General features: G+C 46.5%; 1 protein-coding gene across 4 annotated transcripts; it reads right to left on the bottom strand.

Annotated features, from left to right (window-relative positions):
- On the bottom strand, window positions 1-23728 carry LOC131101806 (nuclear transcription factor Y subunit gamma-like). Of its 4 annotated transcripts, none has more exons than XM_058047166.1 (11): window positions 20633-21975; window positions 12159-12268; window positions 12021-12092; window positions 9934-10047; window positions 7513-7608; window positions 5720-5896; window positions 3937-4005; window positions 3604-3762; window positions 1288-1392; window positions 1148-1207; window positions 4-1051 (listed from the first exon to the last, which is right to left on the bottom strand). In XM_058047166.1, the coding sequence occupies exons 2-11, from the start codon at window positions 12255-12257 to the stop codon at window positions 932-934; spliced, it is 1071 nt and encodes a 356-aa protein (XP_057903149.1). In that variant the 5' UTR covers window positions 12258-12268; window positions 20633-21975; the 3' UTR covers window positions 4-931. The 4 variants fall into 4 exon arrangements, with proteins under 4 accessions (XP_057903150.1, XP_057903149.1, XP_057903147.1 ...); XM_058047164.1 differs by lacking the exon at window positions 20633-21975 and adding an exon at window positions 19805-20554 and having other exon boundaries at window positions 5-1051; XM_058047165.1 differs by lacking the exon at window positions 20633-21975 and adding an exon at window positions 23600-23728 and having other exon boundaries at window positions 6-1051.
- Between the last annotated feature and the right edge of the window lie 238 nt (window positions 23729-23966).

The raw sequence follows: 23966 nt of genomic DNA, 5'->3' as shown, positions 1-23966 counted from the left end.
GGAAATGGCTGTTATTAACGTGTTATTTATAACATATTAAGCTGCTGCTACGTCTTATATGCTGCATGCGGTGTTGCTACCATTGGAACCTTCATTTCCCTCAATGAAGTTTGATGTAATGTAATCGGACATCCTCCATCTAACGACCGCCTGCTTTGTGTAAACAAACAGCACAATCAGAGCATCATAAGGTCATTTATGAATGGGGTGTTATTGTTTTAGTAGCTCCACCAATGAGGCATCGGTGATGCAACAGTTGTATTGAACTCCAAGTGCGGTTAAAGCCGCCGTGATGAGTCTACCTTATTATCCTGTAGCGGGAGTGAAGTGGGAGGGGTTTGGAGGGTGACACACGAGCACGCGCACACGGAGCGCTCGCCTACAAACACAACAGCAATATTCATTCATGGTGAGTAAGGACAATTTTGACGAAGAAGAAAAAAAAAAAAAAACAACAACTCTTACACATTTTTTTTAATGTTTTGTCACAAAGAAGATTTGCTTAGAAAAAGGTTAGGTGAAAAAAATACAATTGTTACTTATCTATTTGCATGTCATGCTGGCAGTTTGGACCACATGCGAGAAGAACGTCACGACTGTTCGTATTATCACTGTACAAAAAAAGAAGCTGGGAAAGATGAAACACCTACAGGGAAGGGAGGGGGAGGGGGGGGGGGGTCATCAGTCATGTGACTTGTTCCCGACTGAGACGAAACGCTGGCATGATGGCAGTGAAAGGGTGGAGGGGCGTATCAAAAAAGGTATAAAACCAAAAACCTACTGACGATTGCTGATGGTGATGGAGGGGGGGGCGGAGGGGGCGGTGGGGTCAATCAGTCTCCCTTTGGCTTCTGATTGGTCACTAAAAAGACATCCCTGCTCTCGAGGAGATGGCCGGCCGCGGCGTATCGGAGCGTGGCCGGCGGGCGGCTCAGTCCGTGCTGACCTGAGTGACCTGCGCGTCGGCCGTCTGGTTGCTGGACTGGATGAACATGGGCTGAGTCAGCTCCTGGCCCGCCGGCACCGTCACCTGCTGGATCTGGTACAACTGCTGCAAGGGACGGGACAAGGACAACCGAGCTCAAGGATGACGCCACTGAAGTATTTTTGTTTGTTTTTTTAAAAGATGCGCCCGAAAAAGGGATACCTGGCCATCGGTAAACTGGTTGAACTGTTGCTGCCCTTGTTGGACTTCGGTCTGTGTGATCTGCAAGCGGAACGACTCTTTTACTAGTCAAGTCTCGAATTGAAGACCGTTACTAATTTGGGGGGTTGGGGGTTGCATACCTGCTGTGTGTTGGCGAGGGTTTGAATCTGTCCTTGCACCACCTGCGCCCCGGACACCGGCTGTGCCAAACGGATGTACTGCAGCTGGCCTGTATTGAGCTGCACCTACATGGAGCCGACACAAGGGGGAGACAAAATTCAGCAGTCTCTCCAGCCCAGTGGTCTTGGCAATCTTTTATGACACTTTTGACGAATAATAAACCATAGTATATCACCAAAGAACAATTATTACTTAATTAGATGTTTCTTAATTAATTGATAAAAGGGCTGCACGGTGGCCTACGGGTTAGCATGTTGATTGGCCACACAGTCTGGAAGATAAGGGTTCAAATCTCCACTGGACATTTCTGTGTGTTCTCCCCATAAGTATTCCACCTTCCTCCCACATTGTAAACCATGCCTTAGGTTAAACGTGAATGGTTATGTGTTTATATGTGCACTGCCATTGGCTGCCGAAAAGTACGCTAGGATAGGTTCCAGCCTATCACATGACCCTAGCAAGGATAAGTGGCATAGTATATGAATGAATAATTCATTTCTGGAAAACTGTAATACAGTGAGGGAGTAATAATCAAACAGCGTCATTACAAGGGATGACTGTTTATGTGGGGGAATATTATATATTATATTTGATATTTTGGTAACACTTTACAATAAGGTACGCAAAATAACACTCATTAGTTCCTCAGCAACCACTCTAAATGTATGTGCCTTAGTCATTACTTCCTCATTCATTTTGCATTAGTTCCTCAGTAACTATTCTAAATGGATGTGCCTTAGTCATGAGTTCCTCAATAACTACCCTCAATGGATGTGCCTTAGTCATGACTTCCTCAATAACTATTCTAAATGCATGTGCCTTAGTCATGACTTCCTCAGTAACTACCCTAAATGGATGTGCCTTAGTCACAAGTTCCTCAATAACTACTCTAAATGTATGTGCCTTAGCCATTAGTTCCCCATTAATTCTTCATTGGTTCCTCAGTAACTACTCTCAATGGATGTGCCTTAGCTATGAGTTCCTCAATAACCACTCAATGTATGTGCCTCAGTCACAAGTTCCTCAATAACTACTCTAAATGTATGTGACTTAGTCAATAGTTCCTCATTAATTCTTCATTGGTTCCTCAGTAACTACTCTCAATGGATGGGCCACAGTCATGAGTTCCTCAATAACTACTCTCAATGGATGTGCCTTAGCTATGAGTTCCTCAATAACCACTCTCAATGTATGTGCCTCAGTCACAAGTTCCTCAATAACTACTCTAAATGTATGTGACTTAGTCAATAGTTCCTCATTAATTCTTCATTGGTTCCTCAGTAACTACTCTCAATGGATGGGCCACAGTCATGAGTTCCTCAATAACTACTCTCAATGGATGTGCCTTAGCTATGAGTTCCTCAATAACCACTCTCAATGTATGTGCCTCAGTCACAAGTTCCTCAATAACTACTCTAAATGTATGTGACTTAGTCAATAGTTCCTCATTAATTCTTCATTGGTTCCTCAGTAACTACTCTCAATGGATGTGCCTTAGCTATGAGTTCCTCAATAACCCCTCTCAATGTATGTGCCTCAGTCACAAGTTCCTCAATAACTACTCTAAATGTATGTGACTTAGTCAATAGTTGCTCATTAATTCTTCATTGGTTCCTCAGTAACTACTCTCAATGGATGGGCCACAGTCATGAGTTCCTCAATAACTACTCTCAATGGATGTGCCTTAGCTATGAGTTCCTCAATAACCACTCTCAATGTATGTGCCTCAGTCACAAGTTCCTCATAAATTCTTCATTGGTTCCTCAGTAACTACTCTCAATGGATGTGCCTTAGCTATGAGTTCCTCAATAACCACTCTCAATGTATGTGCCTCAGTCACAAGTTCCTCAATAACTACTCTAAATGTATGTGCCTTAGTCAATAGTTCCTCATAAATTCTTCATTGGTTCCTCAGTAACTACTCTCAATGTATGAGTCTTAGTCATGAGTTCCTCATTGGTTCCTCAATAACGACTCTAAATGTATGTGCCTCAGTCATGAGAACAACATTCTCATGCATTGCCATTGAAGGTCCCATATTATACAAAAGTGACTTTTTAGTGGTGCTGTAACAGTAACGTGTGTCCATACAGCAAAAGAAGGTCACAACTTGGAGACACGCACATCTCATTAGCATTAAAGCTACATAAACAACAACAGAATGCCAGGAAAGGCACTTGAACCTGTGTAACAGACTTCCTGCACATTATTATGGCACTAAATAATAAAATAAATACATCATAAAATAAGGAATCAAAATGTGTGACTTTCCCTACCGGAATCTGCTGGATCTCTCCCGTGTTGGTGATGATCTGCTGCATGACCTGCATGGTCTGGCCCTGCGCCTGGGCCGTCTGAGCTTGGCCCTGGGCTGCGGTGGCTTGGACGATCTGCACCTGCTGGCCGTCTCCCACCTGCATGGCCACAGGGGCGCTCTGACGAAGACACACAGACAACGACAGTTCCTTGTTATCACGTGGCCGAGCGGGAGGCCGTTTGATTCCTTGGGTCAACCAAGAGAGGGCGCTTGTCCGCACGGGAAGGTAGTGTGGCGACACCTCATTGTGTGTGTGTGTGTGTGTGTTTGACGTATCTGTGCGCGTGTTTACCGTGATGGGTGTGCCCTGTGATTGCACCTGCACTTGCTGTAACTGCTGCATGGTGGCACCTTGAAGCATCTGATGGCCGACAGACAGGAAAAAAAAAAAAAAAAAAAGAAAGCCAAAGAGAAAGAGAAAGAGCAGACGGGTGCAGGGGGGGGGGGATGAGAAATGGGAGAGAAAGTCAGTGAGAAAGCGGCAACTCAACATGTGGATGCAAGCATGTATGGCGACGTTGCACAGCAGCCAATGACACGACAGCGTGACACATAAAAGCATGGTGTAAAAACACGGGTGTCCAACCACAGCCACGCAGGAAAATGGAAGGGGGCGGGGCTAGGGTGAAGGGTCACTGTGATATATTGCTTGTGTGTGGATTAGCATCGACAATACATCAATCCAATAAATGCCAAGCCATGGGTGTGGACAGCTAATTTTTTTCTAAAAATACAACATAACAAAATATGTTAAAAGAAAAATGATGCAATGTCAAACGCTGAAATTTTAACATCAATAACTGGGGGTGTCGCAAGAGTTGAGACGATACATGAGATTAGGTCTACAAGAACGAGATGACACCAGATTTTAACATGCTGGAGCCTATCCCAGCTGTCTTTGGGCGAGAGGCGGGGTACAACCTGGACCGGTCGCCAGCCAATCACAGGGCACATATAGACAAACCACCATTCACACTCACATTCATACCTATGGATAATTAACCTAGCATGTATTTGGAATGTGGGAGGAAACCGGAGTACCCGGAGAAAACCCACGCATCCACGGGGAGAACATGCAAACTCCACACAGAGATGGCCGAGGGTAGAATCGAACTAGGGTCTACTAGCTGTGGGGCCTGCGCGCTAACCACTCGACCATCGTGCAGCCAAAAAGCCTGTAAATGTGTTACATTAATTTATTCATTCATTCATTCATTTTCTACCGCTTATCATCACGAGGGTCGCGGAAGTTGCTGGAGCCTATCCCAGCTGTCTTGGACTGGTTGCCAGCCAATCCCATATAGACAAACAACCATTCACACTCACATTCATGCTTATGGACAATTTGGAGTGGCCAATTAACCTAGCATGTTTTTGGAATGTGGGAGGAAACCGGAGTACCCGGAAAAACCCACGCATGCACGGGGAGAACATGCAAACTCCACACAGAGATGGCCGAGGGTGGAATTGAACCCTGGTCTCCTAGCTGCGAGGTCTGCGCGCTAACCACTAGACCACCGTGCCGCCCAGATTTTAACATAATTTTTTTTTTTTTTTAAGTACAATGAAAACATTTTTATTTGGGGTTCCAAAACAACACATGTGCATTTTTAAATATTTAACGTCTGTTACTATCACATGCCAATGAGATGATGTCATCATATCACGCTGCAGCCCTCCACAGCCACAAAGACTGCAGTCGCGTGGAAAACGCTGAACCGACATAAAACGCACACGGTTGTCTTTCGCCATCTTGTCTTTACATCGCCGTGCAACAGCGTCCTCCGTGGAACCAATCAGCGCAGATATGATGAGGTCAGCGGTAAAGATGGCCTCTTATAATAAGTCATAATTGAGCTGCAATTTGGCCTCTCTCACCTCGTTTTCTCGTTTTTTCGTATTACGTCGAGGAGCGATTTGCCCTTGTTGTCGTTAGGCGTAATTCATCCGCTATTTGCTCAGATGAAATACTTCCTCTCTTCAGAGGAGTGTGTGTGTGTGTTTTACTATTCCTGCTGGTGTGAGATTGTCCGGTGCAAAGACGAGCGTCAACAAAGCAGGAGGAGGCGTGGTACCTGTCCTTGTTGCGGCTGCGCGATGATAATCTGCCCGGGTTGGATGGTGGCGGCCGCTTGCGAGCCGGCCTGCTGGGCCGGTTGGGCGCCCTGCACTTGCACAGCGCCTGGCTGCTGGGCCAAGGTGAAGTAGTACTGGAGAGGCTCTGCTGGGGCCACGGTTTGACGCATCTCCTCCTGAAGATCAGACACAAACACACACGCACACACACGCACACACAAAGAGAAAAAGGAAGCTTGTCAGCGCATTACATCTCCCTGAAGAGTGTTATCAGGTGTAATGGTAGAGGGAAGCGACTGATGAATAACTGATGGGCTGTGACCGAGGGGGGGAAAAAGTGATGCAGTCTGGACCCGAGATCCATTACAAGCATCATGCTGGTCAATAACACTGAGTGTACGCTCCTAGGGGGCGGGTGGAGGAGGGGGGGGGGGGGGGGGGACCTGTCTGAAACGTCTTGCTAAGATAAAGAATGAAGAATTAGGTGGTCCACATTGATTAAGAGCCCGTGTGTCAGGATCCGTGTTGGATAGTGTAACCAACCTGCGGCGCTTCCCATGCATTCAGTCATTAGTGCCACAAATTGATTTACGCCACCCATTGGGCCTGGCTCAGAGGGGCTATCTGGGTATGTACAGTAGCTTGTCCTTCCAACTCCATACACTACATGGCATGGGAAGAAGAAGACGTAGCAAGAGGATTCGGGGTTTACATTTTGTCACCATATTTAGCGGGTGTTCCCCGGAAGCACTTTTAAACTGGCATTGCTCAGGCTTATTTACAACTCACAATATGAAAAATACAGTCGTCCCTCGCTATGCTGTGGTTCGAATATCACTTATCGTGTTTTCTCAAAAATTAATTCATTATATTATATTGTCCTCACCAGGCTTGCGGAGGGTATGCTGGAGCCTATGGTACTATCATTGGCGAAAAAATATTGAACCGCAATTTCTATGCAGTATTCTTGTCACTGAGCGTCAATAATGTTATGAGACATGATGGACATTACATTACTGCCCCCACACTGCTGGGAGAATGGCTACCATAGCCAGCATATAGCCAGAATAAGTAAATTGGAGAGGCTAACGAGTTAGCTTGCAGGATGTAATGTAAACAAAAAATAAGACGAGTGTAAATGTGACTATAGGGGGTGTCATTTCACGTCCAAAGGATATGACAACAACACAGGCTACTTTTGGTTTGCTAAAGGTGACTATAGGGGTGCTATTTCATGCCTAGAAGGTTTGTAATAATGTTTAGAAAGCCATATACAGGTTTTCTATGCATTGACTACAAAAATATTCTGCGCATATTCACTTGTGACAGTCGATGTCTGGAACCAATGAACATCCATAAGCGAGGGATGACTGTAGAGGAGTACAGGAAGTAGTACGGGAGCGTCGGCGTGGAGTCTTCTGGATCCCAACGAGGGTTCTCCGTCCCCAAGAGTGTAAACACCCCTCTCCCAGCTCCATGACAGCACAGCTGAGAGTGTAGGATGTTTACATGCCGGGAGACAGCCCACTCGGCAAACCACTCAAAATAGTCCACCCAATCGTACGAGAAGGTTAGCGTTCCTGGCGGCGTCATCGTTGTTTTTGACGTAAGAGGCAATAAGACGCTGCAAACATCCGACTGAAAGCCCTCACAGCTCAGACGCCAGCTTCCAGTCAAGGATGTTTACAGCACCTCCTGGTTGCCAACAGGGGAACGGCGGCGGAGTGGAGCGTGACGACTTTCATCAAAGCAGCGAGTTCAAAGCAGCAAAGCAAAAAAAAAAAAATCTTACCTGTCGCTTGGGCGGTTTCAGGTCGTCTCGGGGCACGATGTCTATCAGGAAGTCAAACTGGTCAAACTTTGTTATCGCCATGGCGATGTCGTTGCGCTGTGAACGGGACACGCAGAGTTAAACAACGTAAAAGTTAAGAGTTATGACAACTTTATTAGGAGAAATTCTAATTCTAAGAAAAGTTTTGAATACACTTCCTGTACATTCTGAGGCGTGTAAATGTCTTTTTTGAAGCACAGCCTCTGCCTGCCATACCGCTTCCTGTGTCCACAGCAGAGCGCCGCCTCTGTGGAATTTTCCACAGGATATTGGCTGTCAGAACCCCCCCCCCCCCCCCCATTGTGACCCTCCCAGCACTAGAGGCTATTTATAGCAGCTTGATTAATATCTGGCAACACCGGGTCACACATCTACACTTGTTCCATTGATGGGCGTTGCCATGGTGACCCACAAGCGGCGTACCCTCTTTACAATGGGACCCGGGCGAGTCAAGAGAAGCAGACCTGCAGGAGCGTCATGCATTGCTAATGTGCCATCTGTGGTGTAACCAAGGTGTAAACCACTTGGAATCGGGTTTCTATTTCGAGTCGGCAGACAAGAGGACGCGTGACGCCAAAGAAAAAAGGTGAATCCAACCAACTTCCAAAGTAGGTCTGGAGTTTTTCATCTTCAGAGATGATGAATGTGATAACGCCGCCTTCTTTTGCTGCCTTTTCACCTGCCGGCATCACACACACACACACACACACACACACACACACACACACACACACACACACACACACCGGCCGCTAATCTCTGCAAGGTATGTGAATGGATAAAGTAGACTTAAGGGCTTTCATGTTCTGCCTCAAAAATTTTCCCTTCTTAACATCCCGGTGAGATGAGCTCTAATCTGAGTTCCCAACTGTTCCCATCACTGCCCGGCTTCATTCTTGCCCCCTCGCATCATTCCCAGAGTCCAGCTTATTCAACTTTGGGGGCGGCACAGCGCCCCAAATGGCACCATAGTGTGGTGGTGGGGGGGGGAAAGTGGGTCAGTGGCGCCTGCCTGGCTTTGCATTCAGAGTCAGTGGAGGGAGAGAAAAGCGAAGGCAGAGTCGTTCCTCGAGGGGGGGATGCTGGTGTGAGGCCCCTTGCTTTCATGTGCACACACCGACAGGCGCTCGGTAAACAGCCGTGCTACGGAGCGGTTTGGGCGTCTTGCCCAAACGTGGGAATCTTGAGGATGAGGCGGCTCCACTGGGTGGCGCTATGTCAAACTGTGGACCCTGATGTTTGGGCTCTCCTTTAGACACAGCAGAACCTTTTGACAGTGCATCTATGATTTTGTGTCAATGGGAAGCACTGGTAGTGGGTGCCAACACATTTGACACTTAAATATCTTATATATTATATAAAATGTCCCGTTAACAACATGAGAAAGACGTGGGGGGTCCATTTCACCCTGCAATAAAAGCTTGTTGAAGTCTGCTGCTTATTTTACCTAACAATTATTGACACCTGGTCAATCAATGTAGAATACTACATTCATAATTTTAATGCGGCTTCCTTGTATTCATATTTTAGTTCATTTAGTCATTTTTTATTTTATTCTCTGCAATGCATAAGTAACATTAGCTTCAATATGGATTTTTTTAAAACTTAAAATAGGCCATATTCAACAATGAAAGAGTATGACTTTGTACCGTATTTTCTGGACTATAAGTCGCTCCTGAGTATAAGTTGCACAAGGCCAAAAATGCATAATTAGGTAAAAAAAAAAAACATACATAAGTTGCACTGAAGTATAAGTGGCATTTTTTGCACATAATTTATTTTCCAAACTACTTGACCAAAACAGACATTATGTCCTCTTGGAAGGTAAGTTCTAATATTATTAAAATAATAGAGAACAGGCTGAAAGATATGCTAACACAATGCTTATTCCGATACACAAAAAATAAACATGAACAGAAAAGGTGTCCAGTGTTTATGTAACATAAAGTTTTTCATTTATAAGTCGCTCTGGAGTATAAGTCGCAGGAACAGCCAACCTATGGAAAAAAAAGTGTGACTTATAGTCCGGAAAATGCGGTAATTAATGTATGTTTTAAAAAGTGATTGCAGCTGGGATGCGGTGAGGGGCGGCTATACAGGCTTCAATGTTGGTGGCCATTGTGCAGATACCTGAGGAGGAGTTTATTCCAGTTTATTCAAATCCCAGAAAAAGTGGGTGAGTTTCATGTTAAGAGTGTGATGAGGTGGTCAAAATAATAATAATACTAATAATAATAATAAGAAGAAGAAAAGCAACTCCAAGAGGGTTCTTGCATCGCCGTGCTTGTGCTAATTTCTCAAAGAGACACCAAACAAGCAAAGAGAGAGAGCGAGAGAGAGAGAGAGAGAGAGCGATGCATCGGCGACTGCTCCCCGCCTGACCTGTAGCGTGCGTCGCTTGTTGTCCTCCGTGTGGATCCACGCTCGGAGGGTGAGCTCTGTGATGAATATCTGCGCCGCCTTGGCAAACAGAACCGGAGCCTCGGCGCTGATCATCTGCAGAGTTGACAACACCCACCATCTCTTAAAAACGTCAATCAAATGCGCTCGCCGGATTTGCGTGAATCACAAAAAAATCACACAAAAGTGTAATAAACAAGCAGATGAATCAAGCTGCTGGGAACTAAACTGACAAGTGAGGTAAAGACGCATAAAAAGAGTCTTGAGTGGCATTTTAACGTGATAAAAACACAGCACCATGATGATGATGATGATGATGGACAAACGGACACGCAGTGCACACACACTAGCGAGGCTGCCAGAAGGGTCCCGCGTCAAATATGGCCGGGATCTCCTGATCTCTTTACCGCTTTAAGCCACTGCTTAGCGGAGGGGACGGTGCTCTTGACACGACACGCTCGGGCTGTGAACAGTCCCGAGCTGATAATCTGCCGTAATGAGCAAAATAATCGCTGGCACGTGCGCGGACCGTCAAATGCAGTGCACTCGAGATGGATTGGGCTTGAGAGCATATTCTCTTAGTTACCAGGAACTTCTTCGTCCTGGGTAAAATAACTTGGTAAATCTGAGTGCCTTGGTTTTTCCACCGCACCTCCAAGTTCAGCTGCTCAAATCGGCTTGACGACGTACATTTTCTTAGAGTCATCCGTCTGTCTTCTTGTAGCACCTCTTCTTTTGCTACATTCAAGAATCAAAATGAAGCTTGTAAAAATGAAAAACACACCATTTGGTACTTTGAGGGAACGATGTGGTTTTTTTTATCCAGGTAGACCCGCCACCATAATCAAAAAATCAATCAACTGCCCTTCTTGCCCAACTTGCCTCAACACCAGGGAGCGTTGGTTCTATAGCTGAATGAGTCAACGCTCCTGTCAATCATTCGGTCTATAGACGTCTTTTCAAAAGGTAACCTTTACCGCCAAAGACTTCTAATCGACGGCTGCGTGGTGGACAAGTGGTTAGCACGCAGACAATTTTAATGCGGCTTCCTTGTATTCATATTTTTGTTTCATTTTGTCATTTCTATTCTCCGCAATGCAGTAACATTACTCAGTAACATTAGCTTTAATATGCATTTTTTTAAAAACTTAAAATAGGCCATATTCAACAATGAAAGAGTATGACTTAGTACCGTATTTTCTGGACTATAAGTCGCTCCTGAGTATAAGTCGCACAAGGTCAAAAATGCATAATTAGGTTAAAAAAAAAAAAAACATACATAAGTCGCACTGGAGTATAAGTGGCATTTTTTGCGGGTAATTTATTTTCCAAACTACTTGACCAAAACAGACATTACGTCCTCTTGGAAGGCAAGTTCACAGCTAGGAGACCCGAGTTCAATCCCACCCTCGACCATCTCTGTGTGGCATTTGCATGTAAACATTGTCCATAGGTATGAATGTGAGTGTGAATGGTTGTTTGTCTATATGTGACCTGTGATTGGCTGGCCACCAGTCCAGGGTGTACCCCGCCTCTCCCCCAAAGTCAGCTTGGATAGGCTCCAGCATAACCATGACCCTTGTGAGGATAAGCGGTATATAACTTCTAAGATAATTATCGATAATTTCTAAGACAATTATAGTCCAGCAAAATGTGTTATGGTGGCAGGTCTAGACCTAGACCTAGACCTAGACCTAGACCTAGACCTAGACCTAGACCTAGACCCTGGTCATTTTGGTTGAAACATGACAACATATCTCCACATATCTTCGAACATGTGTACGTACATATTCATATGTATTTTTTTTTGTATTGGTTTTGGTTGGTTTGAAATAAACTAAATTAAACTAAAGTAAAGTAAAGTAAACAAATGCCAGAATGACATGTTTTGCATGTACTTTAGTGGTCAAGCGTTTAATTCGATACCGTACAGTGTATGTGGTGCTGTTACGTTGTGTGCTCCGCATGTCTTTTGGTTGCACCGTGAGTAAGGCAGGGTGGTCTGAGAACACCGTGAGCGTGAATAGCAGGGATCGACAGAAAATAACAGTACTGCTTCAGCACTTTACCTTGACATCCTCATCCAGCTTCATGATCTTCTTGATTCGAGCCAGGGGCAACTCCTGCACGCGGAAGTCCTTCTGAAAGGTGCAGATTTTAGCCAGCTGCCACACAAATGACGTGGCGGGCTTCTTCGGCAGACTCACCACAGTCAGGTTCCGGATCTCCTCCATGACGCGAGGCCAGAAGGACTGCAGTGTCTGCTGGGCATCGCTGCCGCCGGCGCCGAAGGAATCTGCGGACATGATCTACGCGGCTGCAAGGAGGGAGGACAGAGGCATAATATTGAGTATGAAGCCACATTTCCACCAACAGTACATTTCATTTCGCTATAAAAAAGCGGCCAAGACCAGACTTCCAGACTTCAGCCATGATTATGAATACCCTGACATGAAGTGGACCACTTGGTGCCTTATTAGAAGACACTTAATATAGACACGTCAAAGACAAAAGCATCCACATGTTCCATCCCAGACTATTATTATCTTCATAGTCCACTTTAAAACAAGGCTTCTATTCTGGGGGGGGCGCTAACATTCCTGTAGAAAGCTGCCGCCACACACGTGACGCCGTTGCACCCGTTCTCTTGCAAAAGGAATCTGAGCAACGCAAACATGCACGTTCAAGAGTGTGGCTTGCTAAGGAGAGGAAGAGAGGGGGGGGGGGGGGGGGGTGTCTGAAAGTGGATCCAGCAGGTTACTATGGCATGCCAGGAATCTGCTTTGGAGTGGGGGGGGGGGGGGGGGGGTGCAATATCGGGCTGCCTGTCTGGGCATGCAGGGCTCCCGGTGTCTGGAACGCACCCTTGCTCTCCGCTCAAGAGATGCGGGGAGTGTTAATCACAAAGTGCCACAGGCTCTTTGGCGCACGTGGGGGGGGGGGGGGGGGGGTTGGGGACAAGAGGCAGACAACCACTGTACCAACTGCGGATATGTGGGTCAAACGCTTACCAAGCACCAGGAATACATAGCAGGTAGGAGGCGCGGATCTTCATTCTTGGGTTCAATTGGGTTTTACAATATGGCTTCCTAAAATGTGACGTTATACTACTGCGGAGGAGCGATTGCATTAACTGTTGAATACGTCTTTGTAGATTATGGAAGTCTTTCCATTCATTTTCTGCAACCATTTAGTCGAGTGATTGTGCTGCAGGTTTTTGACTTTGTGGATTATTCGAGTCTTTCTGGTGGTTTCTGTTTCTAACTGGTGAGGGGCAATTGCAATAATTATACAACAGTAATTGTGCCGCAGGTTTTTGACTGTGGATTATTTTAGTTTATCCACTGTTTTTCTGGAAAAATGCGTCGGTAATGATAGGTAACCGGGGCGGAGCTATGACATTAACTATACGACCGATATGTACTGGAGCCTTTCTATTGATGTATTTCATAAAAGTTGATGGTTATCTATTATAGAACTGGAGGGAAGCGATCGCATTGCAGTCGTTCTGCGACAAAACTGCCCCCCCCCCCCCTCTCCCGGCGAAATTGTACCTTGTAATAAACCTTGGAGATACACCGGAAAAGTGAAAAACGTATCCATCAGCACCAGAATTTACTGTGCACAAGGTTTTATGGACATACTGTATGTTGTTACGCTAACTCATTTTGAATGTTCCACTCCAGGCCTTTAGGGGGCAATGTTGCACATGGTAAATTGTTGGAAAACGGCAAAAGAAAACCTCAATGAGTTGTCCACAAACTTTGAATTGGTCATTACTAACATAAGCCAAGTGTGTTTGACAGAAATATTAATAAAACGCTAATGTAGAAAGACAGTCATAGGAGAGGGAGGGTGGGGGGTGGGGGGGGGGGGGGTCACTGCCGCGTAGCCTAAATCGATGAGACACACGGGCAGCGGGGAGGCTACTGCACAAATCAATGGGGTCGCTTGTGGCTGCGCCGCGACAGCAGAGTGATCGACCTTGACAATGGCGCCTCGCCGGCGTTCGCTTGATTTCAAGGTTGATTGAAAACACCGGCGGCCGACTCCTCGGTAATCCTCGCGGACGCAGCTCTGTCGTCTCCGGCCAACAGGTGATGTGTCGGCGCCGTCAGCGGCGTTTGTTTCCGTCTTGTGACAATGTCCGACAAGACATCCCGTGTCCCTTTGTACGCGCCTGCCAGCACGAGTCTCTCTCACCTGAACAATAATTGAGCCCATTACTGAGCAGCATTAGCCTTAATGCCTCGTAACAATGTGAGCTTGGGGGGGGAGGTTGGGGGGGCAGCGGAAACAAAGGCCATTTGACTGATGACATGTAAAGCATACACTTTCAAATACTTTTTTGCAACCCTACCATCACATGGCGGATGTATACAAAATGAAAAGAAGTATTTGATCCTCTCGTAGGCATTAGGAAATCTGGCTGTCACAGACCAGTTCGACGCTCCCAATCAACTTGTTAATTGAACTGGGGGTGTGACCAATCACCCGATAACTCTTACTAACCACATGTATATGAAAGACACCGGTTCACGGAATCGGACAATCCAACAGCTTTCCAACCATGGGTAAGATCCAAGAGCTCTCTCAAGACCCCAGATTGTTGACCTGCACCAATCTGGAATGGGCTACAAAAACATTAGCAAGGTGCTGGGTATTAAAGTAACAACTGTGAGAAAATGTAAGAAGTATAACATGACCATCAATAGACCACGGTCTAGAGCTCCACAGAAGATTTCACCTCGCGGGGTGGCAACGATCTGGGGAATTGGTGAATGACCTCGGCCTCAAGTATGCCAATCGTCACCCTCAAAGATGCACAAAATTGGGAGAAGGTTCTGTGGTCAGACCAGACCAAAATGGAAGTATTTGACCTGAACTCAACCAGTCATGTGTGGAGGAAGAGATGATGCCAATGACCCCCCCCCCAAGAACTTGGGCCGTGGTTGGGTCTTCTAGCAAGACAAATGACCCAAAGCATACAGCAAAGACAACTCCAATGGAAAATCTATGGAGGGAGCTGAAGGTCCGAGTTGCCAAGTGACAGCCCACCAACCGTGATCACTTAGAGAGGATCTGCAAAGTAAAGTGGGCCGAAATTCCCCCACGTCTGACCGGCTGTGCTTGCAAACAAAGGCTTTGCCACCAAGTGTTAGCTTTTAGCTAGCGGGATCAAATACTTATTGCCCTCAATAAGTAAAAAATATATTCTTTAGAGGTATTTTCTTTTTGGTATTTTGTCTATAAAAGTATAGAATGATCATGTCTTAATTAGTGGGCAAATTTGCCATTCCAACTGTATATGGAAAATAATTTTTAATCACAATTGTTTTGTTTACGCACACATGGGGCAAACAACGCTCTTATTTTGAAGGACGATCACGGAAGTGTGGAGAATGTGTATTTACAAAGACAAGCTGCGTTCAAATTGGTGAAAATATACTCATACGGCCCGAGACCCGTGCGCACACAACCACAACCACTGCTAAAAAGTAAGCTAACTCCCGCTAGCTTCCATTCACGCTCTTTCAGGCAATTCAGATGATGGCTAATGCGAGGTGTGTTATGCTACACTGCGGGCCGTTGAGGACTATCCATCGTCTCGTCTTCCCTACGGCACCGTCGTCCTTCGCCAGGTCGTTGAGCGAGACAGATGACGGTGTCCGGTTGCTCTGTGACGTCTGTCCGCAGCGGCCCTTCTCCTCCGCTCTCCCGTCTCGTTTGTGTGTTTACTTTACGACTTTCAACTGATCCGCCGGGCCGGCCCTCGCCCTCTCGCTTGCGAGCCTCTCAGAGAAAGTCAATGCCGCTCGGCTGAATCAGCAGCACTAATGTTGTTCCGAATCTGGACCTCTCTCTCTCTCTCTCGCTCTCTCGCTCTCATTCCGCTGTCTCATCCTTTGCTCGCTTTCCGCCCTGCTTGCTGGCACGCCACGTCAAGCCGGCCGCTCACGGCAGCAGCATCAGCAACTCACTCCAACTCTGACATCACTTTGGAGACGGCCCCAATCAGCGCGAGCAAAAGACGAGATAACACCAGTCAGCCATACGCATCCACTTACTCTCTAATTCCAAAAGCAAGCACAAGTGTAATTGGCTGTGAAAATAAATTGGTCTTTGGTTAAGGGAAATATTTTGCAGCTAATTGCCTTCTTGATGAGCGGATGGCTGCTCAAATGGAGCCTCCGCTCTCACAAACGGGACTTCACACGGAACTGCACAAGGTCATCCGGGAGGAAACGGCATGGGAACGCCGAGGAGCTGATGCGTAGTTCAAATGCCAATGTTTCCCATACATTTATTCCTCTTGCTCATTAACACATTATAATGGGACTGTCATTACAACTCCATCGGAACGTCTCAACACACCTACTGCAAAGAGTTTCTACCAGAGAATAAGATACACCAGTGTTGCCGACTTGCCCCTCTAGTGTCTGTTTTAGGGCTGCAACAATTATTTGAATAATTAGAGTACTTGGATAACAAAAAATATTTGATTCTTTTTTTATCTACTTCAAGGAATCGCTTGTGTGGCTGATGCATACAACAACTATGAGGGTGGATGCACACACCACTCGCAAATCGCCACCTATCGTATTTGAAGCATCCATGTTGTGTAGGTTGGGTTTGTTTGCGCCGATCACGCCATGAACTTCATTGCGGATGAAAATGCAAATGCCCCCCCCCCCCCATTTACATGTTTGTTTATTTCTTATTGCGTGACTAAACAAGTAGCGGCGTCGTTGGCTTGATTTCAGCTGCTTTTAATAACTGTCTTTTTATTGTACCTTTAAAATGGTTGCTAAACTGGATGCTAGCTAGTAATAGACCATGCACTTTGTATAATGGATGCTACGTCATCTGGTTGAAATGCTAGTGAATCAATGAACAGAAATACGCATGAATCCCATAATGATCTTTATTGCCATATTGAGCCGAAGTGTTAATTATTCAAAACTTGTTTGTTGGTAAACATTTTGACAATATTAAATATTGATGCAGGTCAGGTTTTTTTTTTTGCACAACTTGGTTTTGCACCCAAAGCGTGTATTATTATGTTTCCTTTTTCAACAAAAAAACCTTAACTTAAGCAACTTAAGTAAAAGCTGTCGTATTCTGTTCATTAATTCATTGGTTTTTGACTGACTGTTTGTGATATTATATTCTGTCCCACTTACCCCTTTGCCAAAACATTTATAAAGTGTCAAATTGGATAAAACTTCCTAAAAATAACCACTAGTTACACTATATGCACAGTCCATTTAAGAAATACAACATGTGATTAAACCAATTGATTGTTCATTCTTCAAACAAATGTTTTATTTTTCTTGTAAAACGTATTAATGCTCTTTTACAAACCAAAAATATGTTGTTTTTTTACCCCGATTATTTGATTAATTGACAAAAATTTCAGTAGAATACTAATTACTAAAATATGAAGTCCTAGTCTGTAAAAAAAAACAACAACAATGTTTTTTTCAAACATTACTGCTTTGCTTTGTTTGCTCAAATTTTGTCTCCCATAATGTCCATAAAAATGACACGCATGAAAATGACGAAAATTATACGACATAATCTCGCCCCGCCTACAGCCTTGTAAGAAACACTGAATGCCGTACAGGAAATGTGCAATCATAAGAAAAATGGGAATTATTTGGAACTTGGAACACCGTTATCCTGAATATCCTGAAGGAGTGGCATATTTGGAGATTGGAATGCCTTGAATCAGTGGAGAAATGTGGAAGTTTTCCGTGGCAAATGCAGAACTACGGAACGGTTGGAATGGGTTTAGCAGTGTGGAGCAGGGAGACGTGCTACGTTGGCTCGTGTTTGATCTCGGTGTTTGGTTAACAGCTACAACTGTGAGCACGCATCACTGCGGAGTGTCTGATCCGTGCCAAAAATAAGCACATTTGCAATAAAGTCAGATCCCGATACTGACCCAATTCAAGCAGACGTACGAGGAAACAATCATGAGATATGACCACGGGAGGAACGGGCAGCCGAGTTATTTCCTTCCTCTGTGCTATGACCTTAACGTGACCTTCCGGAGCGTTCAAGAGGGCCGCACAGAGCGTGCGCGCCGAGTTGGCATGACGGCGCACCAGCTGTGGCGTAAAACTCCAAGCGAAGGTCATCAAAACAAAGATGGACATCGGCAGCGCTGTTGTTTGACTGGCGGCCGATGAAGGTGACGCGCCGGCCGCTAGCGGACGCGGGATAACTGATGGCGATATCTAAAAAAGACGACTGGCTCACCTTGAGAGAGTCAAACTGGCATCACCGCCCCCCCACAGGGTCAATCATCTACTACTACAAAAAAAAACAAAAGTTCCCAGCCAAGAATTACAGATTAACTGGTAGGTCATGTAACGGTTCACGGGTGCCGTCGCTGTTTTGTGATTGACCGATGCAGGGAGGGGGTGGGGGGGGGGGGGCATGCCAAATGAGTAAACAAGGTTGCTATGATGCAGGGAAACATCTCACAAACTTTGCCCTTGGTTCCGCTCGGAGCCAACTCCAGGAAGTGCTTGTCACTGATCTCCCAAGGTCATTCGGCAGAGAGAAACAGGAGAGGGAGGGAGGAGGGAGAGAGATGGACGGGGGAGTGGAGGGGAGGGGAGGAGAGCGTGTGGGGGAGGAAGAGGAAGAGGAGGACAGGTTTTTCAACTTTCACTGCATGCAGCACTCAAGTGACCCCGGCAGTCCGGGGCCTACCGCCTACCGTGTGCGACAAGGCGCACAACAAAAAGCGCCCCCCCCCATTGTCCCCCCCGTTCAGATTACTTTGGGTTTCGCTTCCTCTCCACATATTTCCTCCTGCTGCTGACATGAGAAACTGCAGGATTCCGAGCTCACATTCCTGTGACCTTCATCCAAGGCTAGCGCTACCTGCCCACGCCGACGTCGCATGCACGCCAGGCGGGCGGTGGCGGCGGCGGCAAGGGCAAACGCCGGGCCCGCCGTGACCTTAGTGGCCTTGGCTTCTGTTCGGCGCTCTCTGCGGCGTGACCGCAAAACGATAGTCAAATCTCGACGCGAGACAACAGCCAAACCCTGGGATTTGGCAGCGAGGGCTTCAACTTAGGGAGTTATTTTTAGTCTTCCTCAAATCTGCAGCACTCTTCCCCCGATGGGATGCAGTTTTGTCAAAATGGAAACTTTCAGTGGAGGGGGGGTGGGGGGCCGGCGGGAGAAGGACAAGATTCCATCAGTAGACATCAGATCAGAACATTACACCCCCAACCCGTGTCTGTCCCATCTGGATGGCTGGCAGTGCCGGAGAGAGGGGTCACGGGAGGGGGGGGGCTCCGAGGGGTCACTGCGACCAGCTGCACCTCCACCCCTCGGGGACCCTCCCCGCGACACTGACAACCCCAACACATTTCCTTCCAAGATGGATGCCATCACCGCTACACAGCCCTGCGTCACCGTCTGCCGCTAACGTGTAAACAAGGACATTTGGGAGAGGGGAGGAGGTGGGGGACTGGGGAGGGGGGGGCGGAGGGGGGGGGGGGTGGAGTCCAATCTCCCGCACGCAGAGGTAATGCAGCCGGGACATCAACGCCACCGGGAAAGTCAGGCACTTGTGCTGTGGTGGAAGTGCTGCAGGGTCGCTGACAGCCACAGGAGGACATCTGACGTGTGTGTGTGTGTGTGTGTGTGTGTGTGTGTATCGCACCACAACATCTTCCACAGCAACCAAGACAAGTCAAGGACAACAACTGGACTCACAACCACACAACTCTGCCGTCCCAAAGTGGACACGAGGACGGACGCAAGGACTACAATATGAGGCTCAGATCCTAACTTGGACGCTCGCTCTGTTTACAGCGGTCACACTCACCCCCGTGCCCTTCATGGTGGATGGTCCGTCCCGTGTCAGCACAGCATGATGGAGGGGAGTGGGAGAGAGGGGGGGGGCATCCAGGGGGCCCCTTTTGAGTCTCCTTGAGGAAAAAAAAACTCTTGTCTAGCAGTTTGACTTCCTTCCACTGCAGTCTGATCTCCCAACAACAAACAAAAAGAACTCTTGCGCCACTGGACAGTTAAAAAAAAAAGAAATTAAAATAAAAAGCAAGCCCCCTCTCCGTCCACCCCCCCCCTGGCTTGACATGTCTGCTGCCTAAACAGAGCTCACATTCTGGGGCTTCTCTCACCAAAGTGTCCTAACATGGGCTGACCTTTCTCTTGCTGCTTTTTCTCGAACTCTCTGCCCCCGCCGCCCCCGTCCCTCTTTCTTTCCAGCAGTTGACCCCTGCATTTTGCCTTGCTGACCCCCCCACACTCCGGTGCAAAGAGGAGGGCTGCACAGAGCCGCACTCCGGTGGCTCTCCCCGACTCGGAGGCGAGAGAAAGCCGCTGTGCTCCTTTAACATTCACCGCGAATCAATCTAGCCTGCTGCATGACAACCAGAGCCCGCCTTCCCCTTGCACTCGCAGCCAATAACAGCGCCGGTCTCTCCAATGTCACTGGCTGGCGGCTGAGCTCCGCCCCTCCCTTTGCCTCCGCCCAACCCCCTTCCACTGACAGCCAACTTCCTGCTCCAAGTTACCTTGAGAGGCAGGATAGGGGTCAGGGAAAAGAAAAAAGAGGAAGAACGAGCGGGGGAAGAAAAAGCGGTGAAAAGAGCAAACAAAAGTTGAATAAAAGACGCCGCCGGTGCTTGCTTGCCTCCGCATTGTTCCTTCCTCCGGCTCCCCCGAGCGAGAAAGCTTCCACGGGCTGCTCTCTGGCAACTGCTCTGCTCTTATTTACAATGTCAAACTAAATGTCTCCCGTGGCCCCGCCTCTGCCGCTCCGCCATTGGCCGACGACGCCGTGACGCAAGCGGCCGCGCCGGCACTCACTGGCCGGGGCGGGTGTCAGTGCGGACGCCGCGTGTTTTGCCTCCGCATGATTTTTAAAGTACGAGCGCACGGCGAGCGGACGCGCTGTCTCGTGCGTGCGCGCACGCGCAGCGTTTGCCCTTGCTTTCTCATTCATCCTTGCTGGGCGGACACAGGTACGACGCTGCATGCGGGGTAGCTAGCTTGCTAGCACCGTGTCATCAATGCATGGTTGTTGAAAGCAGGTATGAGTGCAACAATTGGCGTCACTTAAGCAACTTGCAAAAAAATTAAAAATAAATAAAAAACATGGACCGGAACCTTAATATGTCAATCAAAGCAAGGGCTACATTTACTGCATGTCCTATTTATGGACAAAAATTAAGACATATTGTTCGTCCAAGCCAAGAAATTACGCTCAAAGCAACTTTTAAACATGCTGACAACACACAATGGCCCCCTTCTTGTTCGCTTTTAGATGTGTGCCCACCTCAAACGCAGTGACCTTTACTTTAGGACACCCAAGCAAAACATCCCACTGCATCAGCAAGGCCGCATATCACATGATAAATACTTTTAAGTGTTGAAAGTGAAAATATTAGCAGTTACTGGCAAAAAATAAACAAATAAAACAGGATCAATCTGCTGTCAGTCAATGAAAGAGCATGTGGGGGAAGGATGGAGAAGGACATCGAGGAGAGCTGTCACAGGATGGGAGGGGGTCAAACAAGGGAAAGATACTCCAGAGATCCGCAACTCAATGTTCTCTTTTCTATTTCTGGGACCAGCACGGGGACCGAAGCGGAAAGCTTCCGCAAAAACCCATAAAAAGCCACCGCGCTCCACCACATCGTCCGCGAGTCCGGCTAGCACGGCCGAAGATGCCTAGCTAACGACGCCTGCCAAGGTCACGGCAGACAAGGAGGCCTCCCCGTGACCTGCGCGGAGTTGCAGCGGCGGCTTGTTTGCAGATAAAACACACGGACGGCAGGGAAGATTGCAGGTTCCGTAAACATAACGTCGGTAACGCCGACCAGAAGCGTTCACACCACAAACATGCGGAGACACACCTGCGCCACGTAAAAGGTTACATTTTTTTGCAAGATCATTGGCTCTCTCACCTGTCATTTTGGCAATTTCATTAATATAGTAATAAGATTTACTGGAGTTCAAATGCTAAAATAGCAAATATCACTTTTGAAAATAACATTAATAAAAGAGACAATAAAAAAGCTGGTTAATACATCACAGCCTGATATTCAGTTATGCTAAAATCGGAATTTGCGCAAAAATTTACAATAAATAGGCACCCAAAAAGGCTGATTGGAAGTAAGTGCTATGCTCTTCTGTCGCTTCAGTGTTTTTTTTTTATTTATTTTGAATATTTTCCTTTCGAACATGTGTACGTTTATATATACATAGGTATTTTATGTATTTAGCGTAATGCAAATGTGCAATATTTCCATCACTGCCTCTGTTACTACCTCAAACATATTTATTTATTTAACAACCCAATACGATTTACTCATCTGTATACACCAGTCGTTATTTGCACTAAAGACCCATTTATCATTGCACTAAAATTAATATATCTGCAATACATATCTGCTCCTGTGCAATATTATGTGTACATTTTGGATATCTTGTTAAATTGTCTTTTTTTACTTTACTTTTTGTATACTTTTTTAACTTGACTACTGCACTGAAAGGAGTTCAAGGAGCTTGTTGTACATTTTGTATAATGACAATAAAGGTCATTCCATTTTTATTTGAATTGATTTTGGTTGGTTTGTTGTGCTTTGGATGTTTTTCATGTTCAAAATAAAGAAAAAAAATTGTTTTTATCTTTGAAAATAAAAGAGTGTAACGTTTTGGGTATGGTACGTTCAGGGTAACCAGTTATTCTCAAATCTGTTGCTAGACACCAGGAATGAAAACACATTGCGCCTTGTTTGCGGAAGTTGGTGACGTCATTTATTTTACATTTTTGTTTTGAGTTTTCAACAAAAGTGTTGACTATTGCTCGGGACGAAGGCGTCTTCTCAACGAAACGCTACAAGAAGCGCTGACGGGAAACGCAGCAACTGACCTTGCGTTTGCCTTTCCTTTGCTAGCATGCTAACCATTAACGCGCGCAAACCACAAACCGCTACCCGCTGGATAAAGTTAGCAGCTAGCAGATAACTAGCAATGCCGGCGAGTCCGCTTTGGCGATCACAAGTGAGCGTTCAAAAGACGGCTAAGTCGATTAGAAAGAACGCGGTCAAGAAAGGCTAGCAACGTTAGCATAACAGTAAAACTGTTGTCACTGGTGATTGCGGCTCGGTGCCCTCAACCGTGGCGGTTCGGGTTCGCATCGGCGGCCGCCGTCGGACTCCGCCATGGAGTGGAAGTTAATAAAGCTCTCCTCCGGGCAGGGAAGAAGCAGCCGAACCAATAAAGACAACGTTTGGACGTGTCATTCAGACCAATCAAACCTCGGACTACATTCCACCAATCAAGCTTTTATAGGGCCAAGTCCCTTCAGCAACTGACGCCATTCGGGCTTCACCGCGAGTGGCCAACCCGCCTGACAATCACACACGCAAAGGAGCCAAAATGGGGGGCAGAGAGCGCCAGCTTCCTGGCCGCCCGGGCCACCAATAAGCGCCTCACAGAACGGGGGAAGGGAAATGGCGCCTGTGTTCGTCTTACCAAAACAACCGTCTATTGGTCAAGAACAAGCACATGAACACAAGCCGGGCTCGAACCCGCCGCGGCCCACGTTCTCGTTAAAGCACGCCACGGAGGAGGAATTTAACTTGGTACTCACTTTGTTTTTATGGTGTCGAAGCGAAGACCCGCTCGGCGTATTTATTATTTTATTTAGCTAGCAGAGGGAAACAAGATGGCGGCGTCACGAACCGGAAATACTTGCTGGGTGAACGTGATGACGTCATTTGCTTCCCACTACAACGTCAGCTCGATGGAGCGCCTGATACGTTTTATATATAACTAAATAATGTACTTTTATGTTCCTGTAATTCTGATTATATTGTTTTGTACAATTGAAGTTTGTAATAAAATATTTTTTAAAAATAATAACAAAATAATTAGTTTTATTTACATATAATTTCCTTTTTAAAATAAATTCCTGGAAATGCTGAGAATTAAGCTTTACATTTTAGCATGTCATGAAT

The sequence above is a fragment of the Doryrhamphus excisus genome, chromosome 14 (genome assembly GCF_030265055.1).
Source record: "Doryrhamphus excisus isolate RoL2022-K1 chromosome 14, RoL_Dexc_1.0, whole genome shotgun sequence".
Lineage (NCBI taxonomy): Eukaryota > Metazoa > Chordata > Actinopteri > Syngnathiformes > Syngnathidae > Doryrhamphus > Doryrhamphus excisus.
This window is presented reverse-complemented; position numbering and strand designations above follow the sequence as displayed.

Coding starts and splice junctions, on each gene's coding strand:
- LOC131101806 (XM_058047165.1), bottom strand. CDS start 12,257: ATGTCCGCAGATTCCTTCGGCGCCGGCGGCAGCGATGCCCAGCAGACA. Junction 1,393..3,603: donor GAGAGATCCAGCAGATTCCG/GTAGGGAAAGTC, acceptor GGCTCCATGTAG/GTGCAGCTCAATACAGGCCA. Junction 1,052..1,147: donor ACCAGTTTACCGATGGCCAG/GTATCCCTTTTT, acceptor CGTCCCTTGCAG/CAGTTGTACCAGATCCAGCA.